This window comes from Manis javanica, chromosome X, assembly GCF_040802235.1.
Source record: "Manis javanica isolate MJ-LG chromosome X, MJ_LKY, whole genome shotgun sequence".
In the NCBI taxonomy this organism is placed as follows: Eukaryota; Metazoa; Chordata; class Mammalia; order Pholidota; family Manidae; genus Manis; species Manis javanica.
In genome coordinates, this window is record NC_133174.1 from 69,467,855 (window position 1) to 69,491,392 (window position 23,538).

General features: G+C 44.0%; 1 protein-coding gene across 1 annotated transcript; it reads left to right on the forward strand.

Moving 5' to 3' along the window:
* Window positions 1–12,672: 12,672 nt before the first annotated feature.
* Window positions 12,673–20,660, forward strand: LOC140847415 (uncharacterized). Its single transcript, XM_073227689.1, has 2 exons — window positions 12,673–13,107; window positions 18,180–20,660. The coding sequence occupies exon 2, from the start codon at window positions 19,309–19,311 to the stop codon at window positions 20,014–20,016; it is 708 nt and encodes a 235-aa protein (XP_073083790.1). The 5' UTR covers window positions 12,673–13,107; window positions 18,180–19,308; the 3' UTR covers window positions 20,017–20,660.
* The last annotated feature ends 2,878 nt before the right edge of the window (window positions 20,661–23,538 follow it).

Genomic DNA, 23,538 nt, shown 5'->3' on the forward strand with positions numbered 1-23,538 from the left:
TCAATCATTAAGAAATTCCATATCTGAAATGAAACATAAAATGGTAGGATTTAAAAGCAGATGAGATGTAGTAGAAGAGATGGAAAATGGAATAGAAATTAGACAAGAAGAATACAAAGAAGCTGTGGCACAGAGAAAAAAAGGATCCGTAAGAATGAAAGAATATTGAGAGAACTGTGTGACCAATCCAAAGGGAACAATACCTGCATTATAGGGTACCAGAAGAAGAAGAGAGAGAAAAAGGAATAGAAAGTGTCTTTGAGGAGGTTATTGTTGAAAACTTCTCCAATCTGTGGAAAGAGATAGTCTCTCAGGCCATGGAGGTGCACAGATCTCCCAACACAAAGGACCTGAGGAAGACAACATCAAGACATATAATAATTAAAATGGCAAAGATCAAGGATAAGACTTTTAAAAGAAGCTAGACAGAGAAAAAAGATCACATACAAAGGAAAACCCATCAGGATATCATCAGATTTTTCAACAGAAAACTTAAAGGTCAGAAGGGAGTGCCATGATATATTTAATGCAATGAAGCAGAAGGGCCTTGAAAAAAGAAAACTCTACTCGGCAGGGTTATCATTTAAATTTGAAGGAGGGATTAAACAATTTTCATATAAGCAAAAGTTGAGAGAATTTACCTCCCACAAACCACCTCTACAGTGCATTTTGGAGGGACTGCTGCAGATGGAAGTACTCTTAAGGCTAAATAGATGTCACCAGGAGAAATAAAACCACAGCAAAGTAGAATAATTAATTACTAAGCAGATGCAAAATTAAATCAACTACCCCCAAAGTTAATCAAAGGATAGGCAAAGAGTACAGAATATGATGCCCAATATATAAAGAATGGAGGAGGAAGGAAAAGGAGAAGAAAGAAAAAAGAACCTTTAGGTTGTGTTTGTAATAGCATAAGAAGTGAGTTAAATTAGACTGTTAGATATAAGGGAATTACCCTTGAACCTTTGGAAACCACGAATCTAAATCCTAAAATGGCAATAAGTTCATACCTATCAATAATCACCCTAATGTAAATGGTTTGAATGAACCAATCAAAAGACATAAAGTCACTGAACGGATGAAAAAACAAAATCCGTCATATCCTGCCTACAAGAGACTCCCTTCAAATCCAAAGACATACACAGACTGAAAGTAAAGGGATGGAAAAAGATATTTCATGCAACTAATAGGGAGAAAAAACAGGAGTTGAAGTACTTGTATCAGAAAAAAACAGACTTCAAAACAAAGAAAGTCACAAGAGATAAAGAAGTACATTACATAATGATAAAGTGGTCAGTCCAACAGGAGGATATAACTACTATAAATACCTATACACCTAACACAGGACCACCTATATTTGTGAAACAAATACAGAATTAAAGGGGGAAATAGAATGTAATGCCTTCATTTTTGGAGACTTCAACACACCACTCACTCCAAAGGACAGATCAACCAGACAGAAAATAAGTAAGGAGACAGAGGCACTGAACAATGTAGTAGAACTGTAGGACCTAGCAGACATCTACAGAACACTCTATCCAAAAGCAACAGGATATACATTCTTCTCAAGAGCACATGGAACATTTTCAAGAATAGATCATATGCTAGGCCACAAAAAGAACCTCTGTAAATTAAAAAAGATTGAAATTGTACCAACCAGCTTCTTAGATCACAAAGGTATGAAACTAGAAATGAATTACACAAAGAAAATGAAAAAGCACATAAACATATGGAGGCTAAATGACATGCTTCTAAATAATCAATGAATCAATGACCAAATTAAAATAGAGATCAAGCAATATATGGAAACAAATGACAATAATAATTGAACACTGCAAAATCTGTGGGGTGCAGTGAAGGCTGTGCTAAGAGGGAAGTATAATGTAATACAGGCCTATCTCAGGAAAGAAAAATAATCCCAAATGAATAGTCTAAACTCACAATTAATGTAACTAGAAAAAGAAGAACAAATGAGGCCCAAAGGTAGTATAAGGAGGGACATAATAAAGACTAGAGCAGAATTAAATAAAATCGAGAAGAATAAAACAAGAGAAAGAATCAATGAAAGCAAGAGCTGGATCATTGAGAAAATAAACAAAATATATAATCCCTAAGCCAGGCTCATCAAGAAAAAAAGAGAGTCTATAAACATAAACAGAATCAGAAATGAGAAAGGAAAAATCACTATGGACACCACAGAAATACGAAGAATTATGAGAGAATACTATGAAAATTGTATGGTAACAAATTGGATAACCTAGAATAAATGGACAACTTTCTAGAAAAATACAACCTTCCAAGACTGACCATGGAAGAAACAGAAAATCTGAATAGACTAATTACCAGCAAAGAAACTGAATTGGTAATAAAAAAAAAACTACCTAAGAACAAAACACCTGGACCGGATGGTTTCACTGCTGAATTTTATCATTTAGTGAAGACTTAAGACACATCCTCTTTAAAGATTTCCAAAAAGTAGAAAAGGAGGGAATACTTCCAAACTCTTACTATGAGGCCAGCATCACTCTAATGCCATAACCAGGCAAAGAAAACACAAAAACAGAAAATTACAGACCAATATCCCTGATGAAGATAGATGCAAAAATACTCAAAAAATATTAGAAAACTGAATTCAAAAATACATAAAAAAGATCATCAAACATGAACAAGAGGGATTCATCCCAGGGATGCAAGGACGGTACAACATTGGAAAATCCATCAGCATCATCCACCCCATCAACAAAAAGAAGGGAAAAAAACCGCGATAATCTCCATAGATGCTGAAAAAGCTTTCAACAAAATTCCACATCAATTCATCATAAAAACTCTCAACAAAATGGGTATAGAGGGCAAATCCTTTAACATAATAAAGGCCATATATGACAAATCCACAGCAAGCATTAACAGCGAGAAGCTGAAAACTTTTCCTTTAAGATAGAGAACAAAACAAGGATGCCCACTCTCCCCACTTCTTTTCTTTCTTTTCCATTTTTCTCTTTTGATATCATCAATCTACAATTAGATGAGCAACATTATGGTTACTAGAATTCCCCCATGATCAAGTCCCCACCACGTACCCCATTACGGTCACTGTCCATCAGCATGGTAAGATGCTATAGAATCACTACTTGTCTTCTCTATGATGTACAGTCTTCCCTGTGCACTCCCCCTATACATTATGTCTGCTAATTGTAATGCCTCTTTTTACCCCTTATCCCTCCATTCCCACCCATCCTAACCAGTCCCTTTCCCTTTGGTAACTGTTAGTCCATTCTTGGGTTCTGTAAGTCTGTTGCTATTTTGTTCCTTCAGTTGGGAGTCATGGCACAGATGAAGCATTATTTCTGGTACAAGTTAAACACTGTCTACTCACTGCTCAACAGAGTGCTGGCAACTGACTGACTTAGTATTGCTTTTTGAGGAGGGCCTCCAGTGCAGTTTCTTTCTTTTTTTTTGAAAAGCAGATATGCACATTTATTAAAAATAAAACTCAGCAGTAAAAATAGCAATCAAGCAAACATTCTTTTGTACCATCATAGCCCCATGGTCAGTGCACACCTCTGGAGTCTGACTACCTGTGCTCAAATCCCAGCTCTGAGGCTGACTGAGCCTTTGGGTAAGGCTAGCTCTGCATCTACAGTTGCCCACCAGGCCCTGGGTTGCAGGACTTCATATCCTAAAAGCATGCCCACATTGCTCTAGAGTCCCTCTGGTGTAGATTTTTTTTTTTAGATAATTATTTTTTATTGAACGGTAGTTGACACACAGTAATACATTAGTTTCAGGTGTACAACACAGTGATCCAACATTTATATACATGATAATTCTAGGTACCAGCTATCACCATACCAAGTTGTTACAATAATTTGACTATATTCCTTATGCTGTACATTATATCCCGGTTACTTATTTATTTTACAATTGGAAGTGTGTACTTTCTTTTCTTTTTTTTTTTGTGTGAGGGCATCTCTCCTGTTTATTGATCAAATGGTTGTTAACAACAACAAAATTCTGTATAGGGGACTCAATGTTCAATGTACAATCATTAATCCACCCCAGGCCTAATTTTCATCAGTCTCCAATCTTCTGAAGCATAACGAACAAGTTCTTACATGGAGAACAAATTCTTACATAGTGAATAAGTTACATGGTGAATAGTACAAGGGCAGTCATCACAGAAACTTTCAGTTTTGATCATGCATTATGAACTATAAACAGTCAGTTCAAATATGAATATTCATTTGATTTTTATACTTGATTTATATGTGGATACCACATTTCTCTCTTTATTATTATTACTTTTAATAAAATGCTGAAGTGGTAGGTAGATGCAAGATAAAGGTAGAAAACATAGTTTAGTGTTGTAAGAGAGCAAATGTAGATGATCAGGTGTGTGCCTGTAGACTATGTGTTAATCCAAGCTACACAAGGGCAATAAAACATCGACAGATGCAGCAGATTTCTCAAAGAACAGTGGGGGGGGGGGAGGTTCTAAGCCTCACCTCTGTTGATCCACAATTTCTCACCTGATGACCCCCCTGCCACTGTGCCTGTCTTAGGTTGTTCCTCCCTTGAGGAATCTTACCTGTCTCTAGCTAAACAGTCATCTTCCGGAGCCATACAGGGAAATGTAAAGTTGGTAAGTGAGAGAGAAGCCTTATTGTTTGAAAGGGTTAGGTTTTTACTTCTTTGCATATTTATGCCCTGTGGCTTCTATGCCCAGCATTTGCCTTGAGGTATCTTTACCACTTGGAAGAATTGTGTACATGGTAAATTCGATATGAGGCACGAATTCTATTTAGGGGTTGTAATTAGGAAGGAAGAAGAAAAGCTATAGAAGTAGCAGATGGAAGAAAACATGGGAAGATTGATTATTTCTTTGACATATCTTCTTGTAGAGTAACTTCAGCATGTATAGGTTTTAAACTACTAATTAAATTGTGCACACACATTTACATAATAGGAATACAGTTACATAACCAAAGCATACCTATAATTACCAGCCATCTCCAGTGAAACCAAGAAAACCAGTTAGGCACCTTGGGCATTTGTGAAAACTTATCTATGATATGGTGGATATTGTCCAACTGAACTTGAACAGTCTGAGAGAAATCAGACAATTTAAAACAACCCATTCCTGGGAACTGTTCACATCCCATATGTTCTTTTAACAGTAGATAGTCTGTAGTTGTAAGATTTTGGAGTGCTAGAATTTGCACTTCTCCTAATTCTTCGTTGAGTTCCAACAGTGTAGATCCAGTCAAATTTGTTGTTTTACTGTATGCACAGGCCAGCTTAGATATCTCCTTCTTCATTCCAATGGTAAGTCCAGGAACCGGTGGGATGAGTGCATCTACCCCTGTAGAAGCGCGTGGATCTTTGTTGGGGTTTTTTGATGATCATCTTCTGGCATGAGTCTTCCAGAGAGTGCTGATGTTGGAAGTTCTTTTTCATATCATATCTTAGTTCATTTTCGGGGTAGCCAAATTAGGCTTTGATCCTCTGTATAAGCATAAACAAATCCTTTCCCTACCATTTTATATGCCCTTTATGCCATTGGGTAGAACTCATTGGAGGTCACCACACAGGAACTGCTCTTTTTTGTTGTTGTTGTTATCATTAATCTACACTTACATGATGAATAGTATGTTTTATGTTTACTAGGCTCTCCCCTATACCAGGTCCCCCCTATAAACCTCTTTACAGTCACTGTCCAACAGCATAGCAAAATGTTGTAGAGTCACTACTTGTCTTCTCTGTGTTGTACAGCCATACCCTTTCTCCCACCCCCAGATGCATGCTAATCTTAATAAACCCCTTCTTTCCCCCCCCTTGTCCCTCCCTACCCACCCATCCTCCCCAGTCCCTTTCCCTTTCGTACCTGTTAGTCCATTCTTGAGTTCTGTGATTCTGCTGCTGTTTTGTTCCTTCAGTTTTTCCTTTGTTCTTATACTCCACAGATGAATGAAATCATTTGGTATTTCTCTTTCTCCGCTTGGCTTATTTCGCTGACTATAGTACCATCCAGGTCCATCCATGTTGCTGCAAATGGTAGGATTTGCCCTTTTCTTATGGCTGAGTAGTATTCCATTGTGTATATGTACCACATCTTCTTTATCCATTCATCGATCGATGGACATTTAGGTTGCTTCCAATTATTGGCTATTGTAAATAGTGCTGCGATAAACATAGGGGTGCATCTGTCTTTCTCAAACTTGATTGCTGCGTTCTTAGGGTAAATTCCTAGGAGTGGAATTCCTGGGTCAAGTGGTAAGTCTGTTTTGAGCATCTTGATGAACCTCCATACTGCTTTCCACAATGGTTGAACTAATTTACATTCCCACCAGCAGTGTAGGAGGGTTCCCCTTTCTCCACAGCCTCGCCAACATTTGTTGTTGTTTGTCTTTTGGATGGCAGCCATCCTCACTGGTGTGAGGTGATACCTCATTGTAGTTTTAATTTGCATTTCTATGATAATTAGCGATGTGGAGCATCTTTTCATGTGCCTATTGGCCATCTGTATTTCTTTTTTGGAGAAGTGTCTGTTCAGTTCCTCTGCCCATTTCTTAATTGGGTTATTTGTTTTTTGTTTGTTGAGGCATGTGAGCTCTTTATATATTCTGGATGTCAAGCCTTTATCGGATCTGTCATTTTCAAATATATTCTCCCATACTGTAGGGTTCCTTTTTGTTCTATTGATGGTGTCTTTTGCTATACAGAAGCTTTTCAGCTTAGTATAGTCACACTGGTTCATTTTTGCTGTTGTTTTCCTTGCCCGGGGAGACATGTTCAAGAAGAGGTCACTCATGTTTATGTCTAAGAGGAATTTGCCTTTGTTTTTTTCCAAGAGTTTAATGGTTTCATGACTTACATTCAGGTCTTTGATCCATTTTGAGTTCACTTTTGTATATGGGGTTGGGCAATGGTCCAGTTTCATTCTCCTATATGTAGCTGTCCAGTTTTGCCAGTACCATCTGTTGAAGAGACTGTCATTTTGCCATTGTATGTCCATGGCTTCTTTATCAAATATTAATTGACCATATATGTCTGGGTTAATGTCTGGATTCTCTAGTCTGTTCCATTGGTCTGTGGCTCTGTTCTTGTGCGAGTACCAAATTGTCTTGATTACTATGGCTTTATAGTAGAGCTTGAAGTTGGGGAATGAGATCCCCCCTACTTTATTCTTCTTTCTCAGGATTGCTTTGGCTATTTGGGGTCTTTCGTGTGTTTCCATATGAATTTTTGAATTATTTGTTCCAGTTCATTGAAAAATGTTGCTGGTAGTTTCATAGGGATTGCATCAAATCTGTATATTGCTTTGGGCAGGATGGCCATTTAGACGATACTAATTCTTCCTAGCCACGAGCATGGGAAGAGTTTCCATCTGTTAGTGTCCCCTTTAATTTCTCTTAAGAGTGACTTGTAGTTTTCAGCGTATAAGTCTTTCACTTTTTTCGTTAGGTTTATTCCTAGGTATTTTATTATTTTTTTTGATGCAATTGTGAATGGAGTTGTTTTTCTGATTTCTCTTTCTGTTGGCTCATTGTTAGTGTATAGGAAAGCCACAGATTTCTGTGTGTTAATTTTGTGCCCTGCAACTTTGCTGTATTCCGATATCAGTTCTAGTAGTTTTGGGGTGGAGTCTTTAGGGTTTTTTATGTATAGTATCATGTTATCTGCAAATAGTGACAGCTTAATTTCTTCTTTACAAATCTGGATTCCTTGTATTTCTTTGTTTTGTCTAATTGCCGTGACTACGACCTCCAGTACTATGTTAAATAACAGTGGGGAGAGTGGGCATCCCTGTCTAGTTCCCGATCTCAGAGGAAAAGCTTTCAGCTTTTCACCATTCAATATAATGTTGGCTGTGGGTTTATCATAGATGGCCTTTATTATGTTGAGGTACTTGCCCTCTATACCCATTTTGCTGAGAGTTTTTATCATGAATGGATGTTGAACTTTGTCAAATGCCTTTTCAGCATCTATGGAGATGATCATGTGCTTTTTGTCTTGCTTTTTGTTAATGCGGTGGATGATGTTGATGGACTTTTGAATGTTGTACCATACTTGCATCCCTTGGATGAATCCCACTTGGTCATGGTGTACGATCCTTTTGATGTATTTTTGAATTCAGTTTGCTAATATTTTGTTGAGTATTTTTGCATCTACATTCATCAGGGATATTGGACTGTAGTTTTCTTTTTTGGTGGGGTCTTTGCCTGGTTTTGGTATTAGGGTGATGTTACTTTCATAGAATGAGTTTGGGAGTATCCCCTCCTCTTCTATTTTTTGGAAAACTTTAAGGAGAATGGGTATTATGCCTTCCCTGTATGTCTGATAAAATTCTGAGCTGAATCCATCTGGAACGGGGTTTTGTTCTTTGGTAGTGTTTTGATTACCGCTTCAATTTCGTTGCTGGTAATTGGTCTGTTTAAATTTTCTGTTTCTTTATGGGTCAGTCTTGGAAGGTTGTATTTTTCTAGGAAGTTGTCCATTTCTCCTAGGTTTCCAAGCTTGTTAGCATATAGGTTTTCATAGTATTCACTAATAATTCTTTGTATTTCTGTGGGGTCCATCATGATTTTTCCTTTCTCGTTTCTGATACTGTTGATTTGTGTTGACTCTCTTTTCCTCTTAATAAGTCTGGCTAGAGGCTTCTCTATTTTGTTTATTTTCTCAAAGAACCAGCACTTGGTTTCATTGATTTTTGCTTTTGTTTTATTCTTCTCAATTTTATTTATTTCTTCACTGATCATTATTATGTCCCTCTTTCTGCTGACTTTAGGCCTCCTTTATTCTTCTTTTTCCAATTTTGATAATTGTGACATTAGACCATTTATTTGGTATTGTTCTTCCTTTTTTAAATATGCCTGCATTGCTATATACTCTCCTCTTAAGACTGCTTTTGCTGTATCCCTCAGTAGTTGGGGCTTAGTGTTGTTGTTGTCGTTTGTTTCCATATATTGCTGGATCTCCAGTTTGATCTGGTCATTGATCCACTGATTATTTAGGAGCGTGTTGTTAAGCCTCAATGTGTTTGTAAGCCTTTTTGCTTTCTTTGTACAGTTTATTTCTAGTTTTATGCCTTTGTTTTCTGAAAAGTTGGTTGGTAGGATTTCAATCTTTTGGAATTTACTGATGTTCTTTTTGTGGTCTACTAGGTGGTCTATTCTGGAGAAGGTCCCATGTGCACTTGAGAAGAATGTGTATCCTGTTGCTTTTGGATGTAGAGTTCTGTAGATGTCTGTTAAGTCTATTTTTTCTAGTGTGTTGTTCAGTGCCCCTGTGTCCTTACTTATTTTGTCTCTAGTGGATCTGTCCCTTGGAGTGAGTGATGTGTTGAAGTCTCCTTAAATGAACGCATTGCATTCTATATCCTCCTTTAGTTCTGTTAGTATTTGTTTCAGGTTTGTTGGTGCTCCTGTATTGGGTGCATATATATTTATAATGGTTATATCCTCTTGTTGGACTGAACACTTTATCATTATCTAATGTCCTTCTTTGTCTTTTGTTACTTTCTTTATTTTGAAGTCTGATTTGTCTGATACCAGAATTGCAACACCTGCTATCTTCTCTTTGTTGTTTGCCTGAAATATCTTTTTCCATCCCTTGACTTTAAGTTTGTGCATGTCTTTGGGTTTGAGTTGAGTCTCTTGTAAGCAGCATATGGATGGATCTTGCTTTTTTATCCATTGTATTACTCTGTGTCTTTTGATTGGTGCATTCAGTCTATTTACATATAGGGTGATTATTGAAAGGTATGAACTTATTGCCATTGCAGGCTTTAAGTTTGTGGTTACCAAAGGTTCAGGGTTCGCTTCTTTAATGTCTTACTGTCTAACTTAACTCGCTTGTTGAGCTATTATAAACACGGTCTGATGATTCTTTATTTCTCTCCCTTCTTATTCCTCCTCCTCCCTTCTTCATTTTTTGGGTGTTTTGTTCTGTGCTCTTTTTAGGAGTGCTCCCATCTAGAGCAGTCCCTGTAAGATGCCCTGAAGAGGTGGTTTGTGAGAGGCAAATTCCCTCAACTTTTGCTTGTCTGGGAATTGTTTAATCCCTCCTTCATATTTAAATGATATTCGTGCTGGATACAGTAGTCTTGGTTCGAGGCCCTTCTGTTTCATTGCATTAATTACATCATGCCATTCTCTTCTGGCCTGTAGGGTTTCTGTTGAGAAGTCTGATGATAGCCTGATGGGTTTTCCTTTGTAGGTAACCTTTTTTTTCTCTTTGGTGCCTTTAACACTTTGTCCTTGTCTTTGATCTTTGCCATTTTAATTATTATGTGTCTTGGTGTTGCCCTCCTTGGATCCCTTGTCATGGGATTTCTGTGTACCTCTGTGGTCTGAGAGGCCATTTCTTCCCCTAATTTGGGGAAGTTTTTGGCAATTATTTCTTCAAAGACACTTTCTATCCCTTTTTCGCTCTCTTCTTCTTATGGTACCCCTATAATGTGTATATTGTTCCTTTTTGATTGGTCACTCAGCTCTCTTATAATTCTTTCATTCCTGGAGATCCTTTTATCTCTCTCTGCATCAGCTTCTCTGCATTCCTGTTCTCTGTTTTGTAGTCCGTTAATGGTCTCTTGCATCTCGTCCATTCTGTTTTGAAGTCCTTCCAGAGCTTGTTTTATTTCTGTATTCTCCTTCCTTAGTTCTTGCATATTCCTCTGCAAGTCCATCAGCATGATTATGACTTTTGTTTTGAATTCTTTTTCAGGAAGACTGGCTAAAGCTATCTCCCCAGGTTCCTTCTCAGGGGAGGATGTAGCAGATGCTGAAGCTGTCTGGGTTAGTCTTGTCTGGATCATATTTTTTTGCCTTTTCATGTGTACAGGTGCTATTGACTGTAAGCTGGAAGGGTCAAACTTTTCACTCGCTACTGGCCTTTCTTTACCTGGACAACTGCTACCCCTAGTGGCTTTTGTTGGGTAATTGCATGTAGAATGGGTCTTTGTGTCTTGCCCGGCCGATATGAAAAAAACTCCCTTTCTGAGGGGGCGGGGCCTGCCTTAGGCTGCTTCTCAGCTTTCACAGTGCCCAGAGCGTTAATGGACGTCGGTGGGGTTGTTTAGCTGTTTACCTCCGTGAGGGGTCTCAGAGCTGTTGCCCAGAGGATTAATGCACCCAGTTTTCCCTGTAATTTCCAGCCACTGGACTGTGACCTTTGTTGTTTCCATCTAGCTATTATGTCCCTGTCCCTTTAAGATTTTCAAAAAGCACTCGCTTTTCTTTGTCACAATGGCATCAGCTTTAGAACCTGCTCAGAGTTCTTGCTGCCCTGTTTCCCTAGTTTCCAGCCCTCCACACGTGCACTGTATCTGCGCTCTGGTTTGGGTGGCTGGGGCTGGGTGTTTAGCAGTCCTGAGCTCCCTCTCCCTTCCACCGGGCACTGTGGGGAGGTGTGCTCGGTTCCCGCTGGGCCGGGGCTTGTATCTTACCCCTTTCACCAAGGGCTGGGCTCTCACAAGAGTGGATGTAGTCTGGCTGTTGTCCTGTGTCTTCTGGTCTCTCTTTTAGGATTAGTTGTATTTGTTGTATTTCCAAAAATATATATGTTTTTGGGAGGAGATTACCACTGTCCTACTCATGCCGCCATGTTGGCTCCGCCTCCTCCAGTGCAGTTTTTCCCAGGTGGGTGAGCTGGTGGTATTTGCTGACTAGTTGCTTCCTGGTTGCAGTTGAGACAAAGATACGTCTGTCCAGCAACATCCACCATCCATTTTCAGTTAAAGTGGCTCTTTCAGTTAATGCCCAGTCTTTCTCCATTTCAGTATACCTCGGTGGAGGATCCTCTACTGGGGGTGTTAGAGCCATAGTGAGGGAAGGAGCTCTCCCTGCCTCCTTACTGGCTGCTGCTTTAGCAGCTTCATCTGCCATTCAATTCCCCTGTGCTATAGGGTTGTTTTTCTTTTGATGTTCTTTGCAATGCAGAATTGCTACCTTTTTATGTACAAAGAGATTGAAGGGCCTTTTTGTATTTGGCAGGCTTAGGGCTGGTGCCTGTTCTGAAGCAGCTTTTATTTCCAGGAAGGTGGCTCTTGCCTCTTTTGTCCAGACAGGGTCTTTCAGTCTGCCCCCCCACAGGAGGTCGCAGAGGGGCCTTGCCATTGCTGAGAATCCAGGAATCCAGATTTTTGCAGAACCCGGCAGCCCTAGTAATTCTCGCACGCCCCCCCTCGTCCTGGGCTGGGGCAAGGAGTTAATGACCTTTTTCTTCTCTGGCCTTAGTGCCCTTTCTCCTTGGGTGAGGAGGAAGCCTAAGTATGAGACTTGCTGTTGGCAGATTTGTGCCTTTTTTTAGGAGGCTCGGTATCCTGAGTCTGACAGGAGTTGCAGGAAGGTCTTTGTGCCTTTTTTACAATTTTCCTGGGTGTCACTGGCAAAGAGGAGGTCATCTACATACCGCAGGAGGGTGCAGCATGTGGCATCTCTCAGAAAGTTGGCAAGGACTGAAGCCAATGCCTCTCCAAAGAGAGTGGGTGAGTTGTTGAACTTGTGGAAGCCGTGTCCATGTTAATTGCACCTGCTGCCCCTTATCCTGTTCCATCCATTCAAAAGCAAATAAGAGCTGGCTTTGTGGGAACAGCCAGAGGCGGAGAAAGACATCTTTAAGTCTGGGCAAGTGAACTATTTGGCTGGCTCTGGGATCTGGCTGAGGAGGTTGTTGTTGGCAGCCGCGCTCAGAAAATAGCGCCCCATGCAGGGCAGCCGGAAGGCCCCGAACTTCCTAATGACAAATCATCCCACACCACTAAACTACATGCTAATTGCGCCTTGGCATAAGGACCAATGAGACCCACCAAATGGTTATGCTAATAAGGCATATGGAGCCGCACCAACCAGGTCAGAGCATGAGAACTATATAAGCAAGCCTCTCCTTCCCCTCTGGGTCCTGCCCAACTCATTTGTTTCACAAAGAGCTGAAGAATAAAGCTTTCTGCAGAAGAATCCTGCTGTTGTTGCGTGCTGTTCTTGCCGGCGAGGACAGGGCACGCGACAAGTGGTGCCGAATCCCGGGAACCAGAACATCACCGGCACAGGGAGGACCCTTCAGACATCTGGAGAGGATTCAGAACTGCAGGTCAGAAGAAAGCCCGGAGGGGTAAGTTCCGAGAGGCCCCTGCTTTTTAGGATGATGGTTGATGGTTCTCTGTAAATAAGGAGGCACCATGGGGAATGCACCGTCATTAGTCACGGCGCTGCAGACAGCTCTCAAAGAGCGAAACTTGAAGGTCTCCAGCAAAGTCTTAGGATCTTTTGTGAAGGAGATAGACCGTGTGGCCCCCTGGTTCATTTGTTCAGGGTCCCTCTCAATCCCGAGCTGGGACAAACTGGGGAAAGATCTTGATAGAGAGGAGGAGGAGGGTAGCCTGAGGGGAGGCACCAGGCCCCTCTGGAAACTGATTAGAGCTTGTCTGCAAGATGAGAGATGTGAAAAGGTAATAAAAGAAGGTCAGAGAGCATTGACAGATATCCAAGAGAGCATGTCAGAAACGGAACGGGAAACAGAGAGCGCGCGCGGCCGAAAAAAGGCCACAAAAACGAAGGTAAAGAAACCTCAGAGTGAGGGAGAAAGCCCACCTAGGGCAAAAGCGAAAGAGCCCCGAGAAGCGAGTGACAATCGCCTCGGAGAAAATAGTAAATACCCCTGGAAAGAGTTGAGGGACCTCCAACTCTCCAATAGGGAATCTGAGGAGGAATTAACGTCCGCAGAGGAAGGGGAAGAAAATAAAACCGCAGAGTGTAGAAGTAAGGGAACCAGCAAAGTTGAAAAGCGGACCAAGGAAAAAATGAAAGCAGGGTGTCCCCCGACGCCCTTTGCCCCGCCACCTTACGTGAGTGGCGCACTCTCCTTTTGCCACCCAGATACTCTTCAGGCAATTAGACAAATGTTTCCTGTATTTGAGGATAACGGTGTACGCTCTCACCAGCCCCTGAGCCATAAACAAGTTAAGGAGTTAGCAGAATCCGTTCGGGCTTATAGAGTCAGTGCTAACTATACCATAGCACAAGTTGAGAGATTAACAGAGACAGCCATGACACCCGCAGACTGGCAATATGTAACTAAGGCATGCCTTTCTAGTATGGGGCAATACATAGAATAGAAGGCATTGTGGCATGATATCAGCATGACCCAGGCACGCGCAAACACGGCCGAAGGACAGCCTGCATGGTCATATGATATGCTGACGGGCCAAGGACAGTGGGTAGCCGACCAGACCGCCTTCCCCTTACAGGTATATGCACAAATAAACACGTGCGCCGCCAAGGCATGGAAAGCCCTCACCAACAAAGGAGAAGTATCAGGCAATTTGACAAAAATTATTCAGGGGCTGAGCGAGCCATTTTCTGACTTTGTCGCTCGTATGATAGAGGCCGCAGGCAGAATATTTGGAGATCAGGAACAAGCAATGCCCCTAGTGGAGCAATTAGTGTTTGAACAATGTACCAAGGAATGCAGACAGGCGATAACACCCTGGAAACAAAAAGGGATACATGCCTGGTTGAAAGCCTGTAGAGAAATAGGAGGGCCACTCACCAATGCGGGCCTAGCCGCAGCCATATTACAGAGCCACAAACAAGCCAGGATCACTAACAGAAGTATCAAATGCTTTCAATGCGAGAAATTAAGACATATAAAGAGAGAGTGTAGGAGCCCAGCTTCAGAACAAACAACCCAAAAGACCCCTGAATTGTGCCCTAAGTGTAAGAAAGGCAGGCATTGGGCTAATGAGTGCCGGTCTATTAAAGATATAGAAGGGAAACCCTTAGAGTTGCCAAAAAACGCCCAGAGGGGCCCCCGTCACCAGGGCCCGCAAATATATGGGGCAACCAGCACGCAAGTGTCATTCGGGAACAACCAGGCCCCCCAAGGAGAGCCACTTCAGGTTCCGCGGGATTGGACATCCGTGCCACCACCAGAATAGTGTTGACTCCACAGATGGGAGTTCAGCCTATCCCTTCAGACTTTAAAGGCCCCCTACCACCAAATACCATTGGGTTACTCCTAGGGCGCTCTTCTGCTGCATTGAAAGGCCTGGTAGTTCATCCCAGAGTCATAGATCAAGATTATGAAGGACAGGTAAAAATCATGTGTTCGGCTCCCAGAGGAATCTATCCTATATCCCCGGGAGACCGCATAGCCCAGCTCTTAGTTTTACCTAGTCTCCACGCCAATTATCCTGCTACCAACACGGAGAGGGGAGAAAGGGGCTTCGGCTCCTCTGACTGGGATTCAGCCTTCATAGTATTAGATTTAGCAGACAGACCAAAATTAACTCTTCAAATAGAGGGAAAGAGCTTTGAAAGAATCCTAGACACTGGAGCAGATAAAAGTATTATCTCTGCAACCTGGTGGCCCTCCAAGTGGCCTGTGACCCAATCCTCACATTCATTACAAGGTTTAGGATATGAGTCAAGCCCTTCAATTAGTGCCAAACCATTGAAATGGCGAGCCCCTGAAGGACAAGAAGGTACAGTCACCCCTTATGTACTCCCTCTACCGGTCAATTTATGGGGGAGGGATGTCATGAGAGACTTAGGCCTCAAACTCATTAATGAATACTCCACCCCCGCCCAAGGCATGATGATGGACATGGGATACATCCCTGGCAAGGGGCTGGGGAAACACCAACAGGGACACATAGAGCCCATCCTGCCCAAAGTAAAAAATGACCGTCACGGCCTGGGTTTTTCATAGGGGCCATTGAAGATGCCATGCCCATACCTTGGCTCACAGAGGAGGCCGTATGAGTTCCTCAGTGGCCCCTATCCTCTGAAAAATTAGAAGCAGCTCATTGCTTAGTGCAAGAGCAGCTCCAAGTGGGACACCTAGAACCCTCTGTGTCCCCATGGAACACACCCATATTTGTAATCAGGAAAAAGTCAGGATCATGGAGGTTGCTTCATGATCTGAGAGCAGTAAATGCTCAAATGAGAATGCTTAGATCCGTACAACGGGGACTGCCACTCCTCTCTGCCTTACCCAAAGAATGGAAAGTGCTCATAATAGATATTAAAGATTGTTTCTTTTCTATACCTCTAAGCTCCAAGGACAGGGAAAGATTTGCTTTTACTTTGCCAGCTATTAACCATGAACAACCCAATGCCAGATTTCAGTGGAAGGTCCTCCCTCAAGGAATAGCAAATAGCCCCACCATATGTCAACTGTACGTTCAGCGAGCGCTAGACCCAATTCGTAAGACCTATCCCACGCTAAAGATCATCCATTACATGGATGACATCCTTCTTTGCTCCCCACAACCAGCGGAAATAGAAGAAGCATATATAGATCTCACTAGATCCCTAGAAAATTGGAGACTGAATATAGCAAGCGAGAAGGTCCAAAAATCTAGTGTTAGCAAATTCCTAGGAGCAACCATTTACACAGATGTAATTTGCCCCCAAAAGCTTGAGATAAGACATAATCAATTGCGAAATTTGAATGACTTCCAAAAACTCCTAGGGGATATTAATTGGTTGCGCCCATACTTAAAGATACCCACCACTGAATTGACTCCACTATTTAAAACCCTAGAAGGAGACCCACAACTAACGTCACCGCGCTCCCTCACACCTGAGGCATTACAAGCCATTCGCAAAGTAGAACAGGCTTTGATGACAGCACAATTAAATAGAGTGCAATCGAATGAACCCTTTGAGTTGTGTGTCCTTCCCACCCCAGAGCTGCCAACAGCAGTCTTATGGCAGCACGGCCCACTGATCTGGATTCATCCCCAAGCCTCTCAGGCTAGGACAATAGAGTACTATCCAGCAGCCGTGGCCAAACTTGCTTTAAGAGGAGTAAAAACCTCCATGACACATTTCGGAGAGGCTCCAGCTAAAATTATAACCCCTTACAGCGTAGAACAGATACAAGTATTATGTGCTATGAACGATGATTGGGCCATACTTGCTTACAGTTTCTCAAGAACCTTTGATAATCATTTCCCTAAACATCCCCTCATCAACTTCGCCAAAAATCATCTCCTAGTATTTCCTCGGGTCACTAGCCTAACCCCGCTGCCTCATGGAAAAACAGTTTACACGGACGGGTCTAAGACAGGCACAGGTGCCTATGTCCATGATGGCAAAGTTGTGACAAAAGGCTACACGCCTGACACTCCACAAATAGTGGAATGTCGCATAGTCTTAGAGGTCCTACAAATCTTTCCTGAACCTTTAAATATTGTGTCTGACTCCTGTTATGTAGTTAATGCAGTCAAATCTCTAGAAGTGGCCAAGCTAATCAAAGCGTCCAGCCCAGTAGCCACTTTGTTCAAACAGATACAATCAGCACTACTTCATAGGCAATCTCCTTTGTATATAACTCATATCAGAGCACATTCAGGCCTTCCCGGGCCTATGACCCAAGGCAACCACCTGGCAGACCTCGCAACCAGAAATATAGCTTTTCCCCTGCTAGACCCTATCACCACAGCTTCAAAATTCCATACACAATTTCATGTCACTGCCGAAACACTGCGCAAGCGGTTTAGCATAACCAGGGCCGAAGCTAGGAACATTGTCCTTAGCTGCCAACATTGCTGCAGCTTCCTTCCCACACCTCATGTTGGGATCAACCCCAGAGGTATTAAGCCTTTACAAGTTTAGCAAATGGATGTGACGCATATTTCGTCTTTTGAGAAACTGAAATATGTACATGTATCCGTGGATACTTGTTCAGGAGTCATCTTTGCCTCCCCATTGTCAGGAGAGAAAGCTTCCCATGTCATCCAGCACTGCCTTGAAGCTTGGAGCGCATGGGGGTTACCACAGATTCTGAAAACAGACAATGGCCCAGCCTATACCTCTACAAAATTTGCTCAATTTTGTCATCACATGGGGATAAAACATATCACTGGCCTTCCCTACAACCCACAGGGTCAAGAGATTGTAGAACGCGCGAACCGCACGCTCAAATCCTATTTACTTAAACAAAAAGGGGGAATTGAAGATATACCCCCCACACCAAAAACTGCCATAGCCCTAGCACTTTTCACTATAAATTTTTTGAATCTGGATGCTCAAAGCCATACAGCAGCGGATCGCCATAATCAGTGGCCAAAAGACCCACAAGAACTAGTAAAATGGAAGGACGTGTTATCTAACCAATGGAAGGGCCCGGATCCAATCATAATCAGATCCAGGGGAGCTGTGTGTGTTTTCCCCCAGGGTGAAGAAAATCCCTTCTGGATCCCGGAGCGCCTAACGAGGAAAGTCCTAAACAAAGGAGATGACTTCGCTGTACCTCCTGACCCTGCTCCTGACACTGGAGACCCCGACTCAGGGAGTATTGAGATGGGGAATCCTGTCTGCCTTTCCTAAGCCTATGCCTGTCCGTTTCAATGCAGCCGTTTTTCCGCGCTTTTTCACTACCAATACTAGTATGAACTTGCCCTACTTAGTTAAAGACACCCTAGTAGCTCCCCTGGGAGAAAACCGATCCTTCGTAACTAATGGGTCATTATGCTTCACCACTCAGAATCTAGCTAGCTGTATCTCCCTGAAACGGAGGAAATACGGATAGTTCAGTGACATAATTCTAGAGGCCAGTAGCCTCCCCGTTATGTCAGCTAAATTTGAAGGGCCTAATAAGGAAGGGAGCCCGTCCTATAAGAACATGACTATCCACCAGATGGTTCTCTGGATCAATGGCACATTTGTACACTCTCCCAGGAACAATTCCACCGACAGGCCTCGTCAACCCAAATATGCCTCCCATTGTGTGGGCGACTATGAGGGAGAGCTGTGGCCCTGGACTGACTGTCAGTCAACTGTAGTAACGTGGGCAACTGAGAGGCAAGAGTTTACCATCTCCCCAGATATGGAGGGACGGCCAGCCAATGAGGCTTGGTGGCCAGTAAAGGTGCTCGAAGGCGAGTTTCGTCAGCAGCTGAGCATGAACCCCTTCCATAAATAGATGCTGTGTGGAGTCAATGGCTCGTGTACCGACCTCTCCCCCTTTTCCGCCCTCCAGGGTGGGGGAATCGGTGTAAAAAATATCACCTTTTGGTGCGAGAATAACCACATGCGCGCACACTGGAACATGATCATGACCCATAACAACGAGAACTACACGTGTTCAGCAAAATCAGGTCCAGAGTCACCTAATTCCCTTTTTCCACCTTCTCCAGTATGCGTATACCCCCCATTTCTGTTTATCTTATCCAATAGTAGCTTTGACTCCTGCTCCAATGAAACCTGCTTTCTGTCTCAGTGTTAGGATGCGCGTAACTTTACCAATGCTTTGGTAGTCCGCATCCCCCGTTGGGTCCCTGTTCCCGTAGACGCCCCTAACACCATGACTCTGTTTCGAGAAAGGCGCGATTTCGGTGTTACAGCCGCCATAGTGCTCCTGATCTCCGCGACCGCGGTCGCAGCCACCGCCGCTAGTATAGCTTTAGACACCTCCATCAAATCGGCTACAGAGCTCAATAACCTTGCAGCCTCAGTAGCTTCTGCCCTGGACCAACAGTCCACACTTGATGGCAAACTGAAAGGAGGAATAATGATCCTCAATCAACGCATAGATCTCGTGGAGGAACAAATGGAGGTGCTCTGGCAAATGGCCCAATTGAGATGTGAGCGGAAATATCGTGCCCTCTGCATCACTAGCATTCAATATAAAAATTTTACACGGGCAGCTAATCTGTCACGAGACCTGTCCCAGTATCTTTCAGGAAACTGGTCCCAAGACTTCGATGGGACACTAGAAGAGCTGCGGCGAGAAATTATCCACATCAACTCCACCCGTCTAGATATCTCCGTAGCAGAAGGACTCTCTTCCTGGTTCCTCAGAGCTCTCTCCCACGTCAAGGAGTGGGCGGGCATGGCTGAGATGGGCGTGTTCCTGCTTGGAGGTCTCATGCTCTTACTCTGGTTGTTATGCAGACTCCGCAACCAACATAAGCAGGACAAGGTGATCCTTGCTCAAGCCCTAATGGCGATAGACGTTGGCGCCTCTCCCCAAGTGTGGCTCAACATGCTTAAGAAGGAAGCTCGGCTTTAGCTTGAGGTAGCTCTTGCACCCTGAGCCCATGTGGCACTGCACCAGGCCCGAGTACCTCAATGCTTAATCACAGCTTTCTTTAAGAAGCTCATGGTGCAAGAGGGTTGAGAAAAAGGGTCCAAACCCTTTGTACCAAGCGGTCCCAACGCCAGCCAGAGGATGCGAGGCAAAGCACTGCAAGAGGTCTTAGACCCCTCTGAGAGGCATGCCTGACTGCATAGGGGTAGATGCCCAGAACCCCTCTCCAAAAAGGGGGCATCAGGAAGTATGATGGAGGTCAGGCCTCTGTCTCCGCCTCTGCTGGCAAGTTCCGCCTTGAGCTTCTGTTAGACAAAAAAGGGGGAGATGTTGGCAGCCGCGCTCAGAAAATAGCGCCCCATGCAGGGCAGCCGGAAGGCCCCGAACTTCCTAATGACAAATCATCCCACACCACTAAACTACATGCTAATTGCGCCTTGGCATAAGGACCAATGAGACCCACCAAATGGTTATGCTAATAAGGCATATGGAGCCGCACCAACCAGGTCAGAGCATGAGAACTATATAAGCAAGCCTCTCCTTCCCCTCTGGGTCCTGCCCAACTCATTTGTTTCACAAAGAGCTGAAGAATAAAGCTTTCTGCAGAAGAATCCTGCTGTTGTTGCGTGCTGTTCTTGCCGGCGAGGACAGGGCACGCGACAGGTTGTACAGGTTTGGGACTACAAGGTGTAAAGACCAGTCACTCTGTTAATGTCTCACAGGTCTTAAACAGGCTGGTGCCCTCCTCCTGGCCTTTTGACTGGTAGAAGTGGGGTGTTCCAGGGTGACTGACACTCGGTTAGGAAGCCTGCCTCTCTCAGTCTGATCAGGTATTCCTGGATGCCTGCTCTCACCTCTTGTGAGAGGGGATACTGCCGCTGCCTTTGTGCCTCTGAGAATATTTTCAGTCCTTTTCACTGAAGGGGGCAACAGGGAGAGTGGCCACAGAGTGTTCTGACCCTGTGTCAACTATATTTGGCTCCCACTTTAATTTTGACCATATGCTCAAGGGGGTCGAGTGTGAGAGAGCCTGGTCCTTGTCAATCTGAGTCTGCTCCTGCCAGGCTAATGAGCCTTTCCCTGTGGTGCTCCTCCCAGCAGTGACTGGGCCTCAGGGCTTTGCCTCTTTTGGGGCATTCACTATTCCAATGCCCCTTTTTTTACAGTAAGCACACTGGTCCCTGGCTAGGGGTGTCCTGGGCTTCCCCCCTCTAGGTGTCTGGCTTCTCTGTGCCTTCTGCCCATCTCTCACTTTCAGGGCAGCTGCCAGGAGACTTGCCTTTTTCTTTATTTTTCTTTCAGCCTCTCTTGTCAGCTTGAACTTCTCTGTTTATATATATTTTGTTGGCAATTTCAGTCATCCCAGCAAAGCTCTCAAGCTTTTGGAACTTTCATCTGATGTCTGGGGCAGCTTGGGCTACAAATGTGGTGTTTACTATCTGCTGGCTCCCTGGTGACTCAGTGTCTAAAGATGTGATAATTTTCACACAGTCTTTCATAATAGTCCCCAGGAGACTCTTCTGGTTGTTGATTGACTAAAGAAACTTTAGTCATGTTCATAGGCTTTTGGACCCAGCTTTGATCCCCTGGAGGAGAGCATCCTGATATTGGTGGATCTGGTGCTGTCCCTCAGGTGTGGTGAAGTCCCTCTTGGGGTGCTCCTTGGGGACAGCAATTTCAGCCTATGCACCCCACCCAAGGACCCCAGCTGCCTCCTCTCTTCCATTGTGAACAGTGTGCAGATAAGCTGTTGACAGGTTTTCTTTAGGTTGGCTGATGGATTTGGAAGAGGGATTACATAAGATCAACCAGGGCTTGTGGCTTTTCTGACAGGGTTTCAGTTGTGAAGAAGGGTTGATAGTAAAACATTGACCGGCTGGGCTGTATGGTCCCATACTTATGTCTTTTAGGCTCCTGCATCTCTTGCACTGGCATCTGAAGGGCACCTGCTCCCAGCTGAGGGTGCAGTCTGGCTGTTGGTCCAGGGGGTGGTGGATTCACTGGTTCTGGAGTTGGCAGGTAGCCTGATGGTGGCAGGTTATCAGAGACCTGGGGCTGGGTGCTGACAGCCTTGGAGGCACATAAAGCTGGAGCAAGATTAGCCCTTCCTCCAGGCCACTAGTAAAAATGTGCAGAGGCTCAGGCTTCTGTTGATTCTTTGCAGGTTTCTTTGTTGAGGCAACTAAGACCTTACCCTGTCCTTGCCTGTTGCAAGTGAATCACACCCAAGGGGGAAGAGTCTGGGCAACTTCTAACCAGGAGTTAAAGTATGGGAATGGATTAGGATGACCTGGATCTCTTGGGATGACCCACCAGGCTCAGAAGATTGTTGGGACATCTAGGGTTCCTTCTGGAGGTCACCCTACACTAAAGGTTGGCAATACAGATTCACACAGCGTTTTCAACCTGCAGGAGTTAATTATACTCTGTTGTTTTCTGAAAATCCCTTTCTGAAATTCTTGATCATAGTGTCAAGGACTGTGGGTTTACTATGCCCTGACCCCATGACGTCTCCTTGGACAGTGCCGTGACAACAGACAAGGGAGGGGTGCCTTCTCTAGAGAGGAGAACAATCAGATGCCCATCGGTTCATGCTCCTCGCAGAGACTTTGGCCAGCCTTGGCTAAGGTGCATCTGTATAAGTCCCAGGCCAGGTCAGCTGAAGCTGGATCACCGATATGCTGTGACGGTTGACCGCGAAAGCGGATGAAGGCCCATGCAGATTCCATAGTGCAGGCCGTGGAATCACAAATTCAGTGCAGACTGAATGACTTCAGCTGCCTTGCACACTCACTCACTCACACACACACCCAAGCAGACCAGAGTTTAAACATTCCCCCCCTGGGAATGTCTGCCTGTGAGACTTCTAATAAGTCTCTGGGAGGTGATCAGTCTCCCCTTCCACCCCAATGGGTGGGACTGGCTGGGTCAGGTGCCCCGGGCCTTACCAGATTCAACGTCGGAACCAGGTCCTCACATGCCAAGCCTCCTTGAGTCCGATGGGAACAACGGAGCGGGACTTGCCCAGGTGACCGAGTGAGAGACTGCCAAAAGATCGGGCAGGGTGCGCCTTCTCTGTTGCGATCTGTTCCATCACCACCCCGCCGTTGCCCCAAACTGGTCAGGGAACCAAATGTTACAGAAAATACTGAAAAAAGGCCTGGACTGGATCACCAATGGAAAAACCAAGCGGCACTCGGAGGTCTTGGAGCATGGAGGCTTTATTTCACACCAGTGGGCTCAGAGGGGAGTAATCTCCCAAAATGTTTGAGGCCTGAACAAAGGAAAAGGGAGCAATATATATCTTTCTGCTTCCTTATCTGTAAAATTCCTATGAGCACAGCAAGCCAGCAAGCTAGGGGGAGGGAGTTTAGGGAGTGAACCTTGGGAACAGGTGCTCAGCAGAGTGGGAAACCAAGGGAGTGTTTTTGTGTGTGTGTGTTGAGGAGGGGGGTGAGGCAGAGGGGAGCCACCTCATAATACTGTCCTTGTAGTGCTGTTTGT

Bases quoted from the DNA above. Each gene is read 5' to 3' on its own strand.
- LOC140847415 (XM_073227689.1), top strand. From the start codon at position 19,309: ATGACTCTGTTTCGAGAAAGGCGCGATTTCGGTGTTACAGCCGCCATA.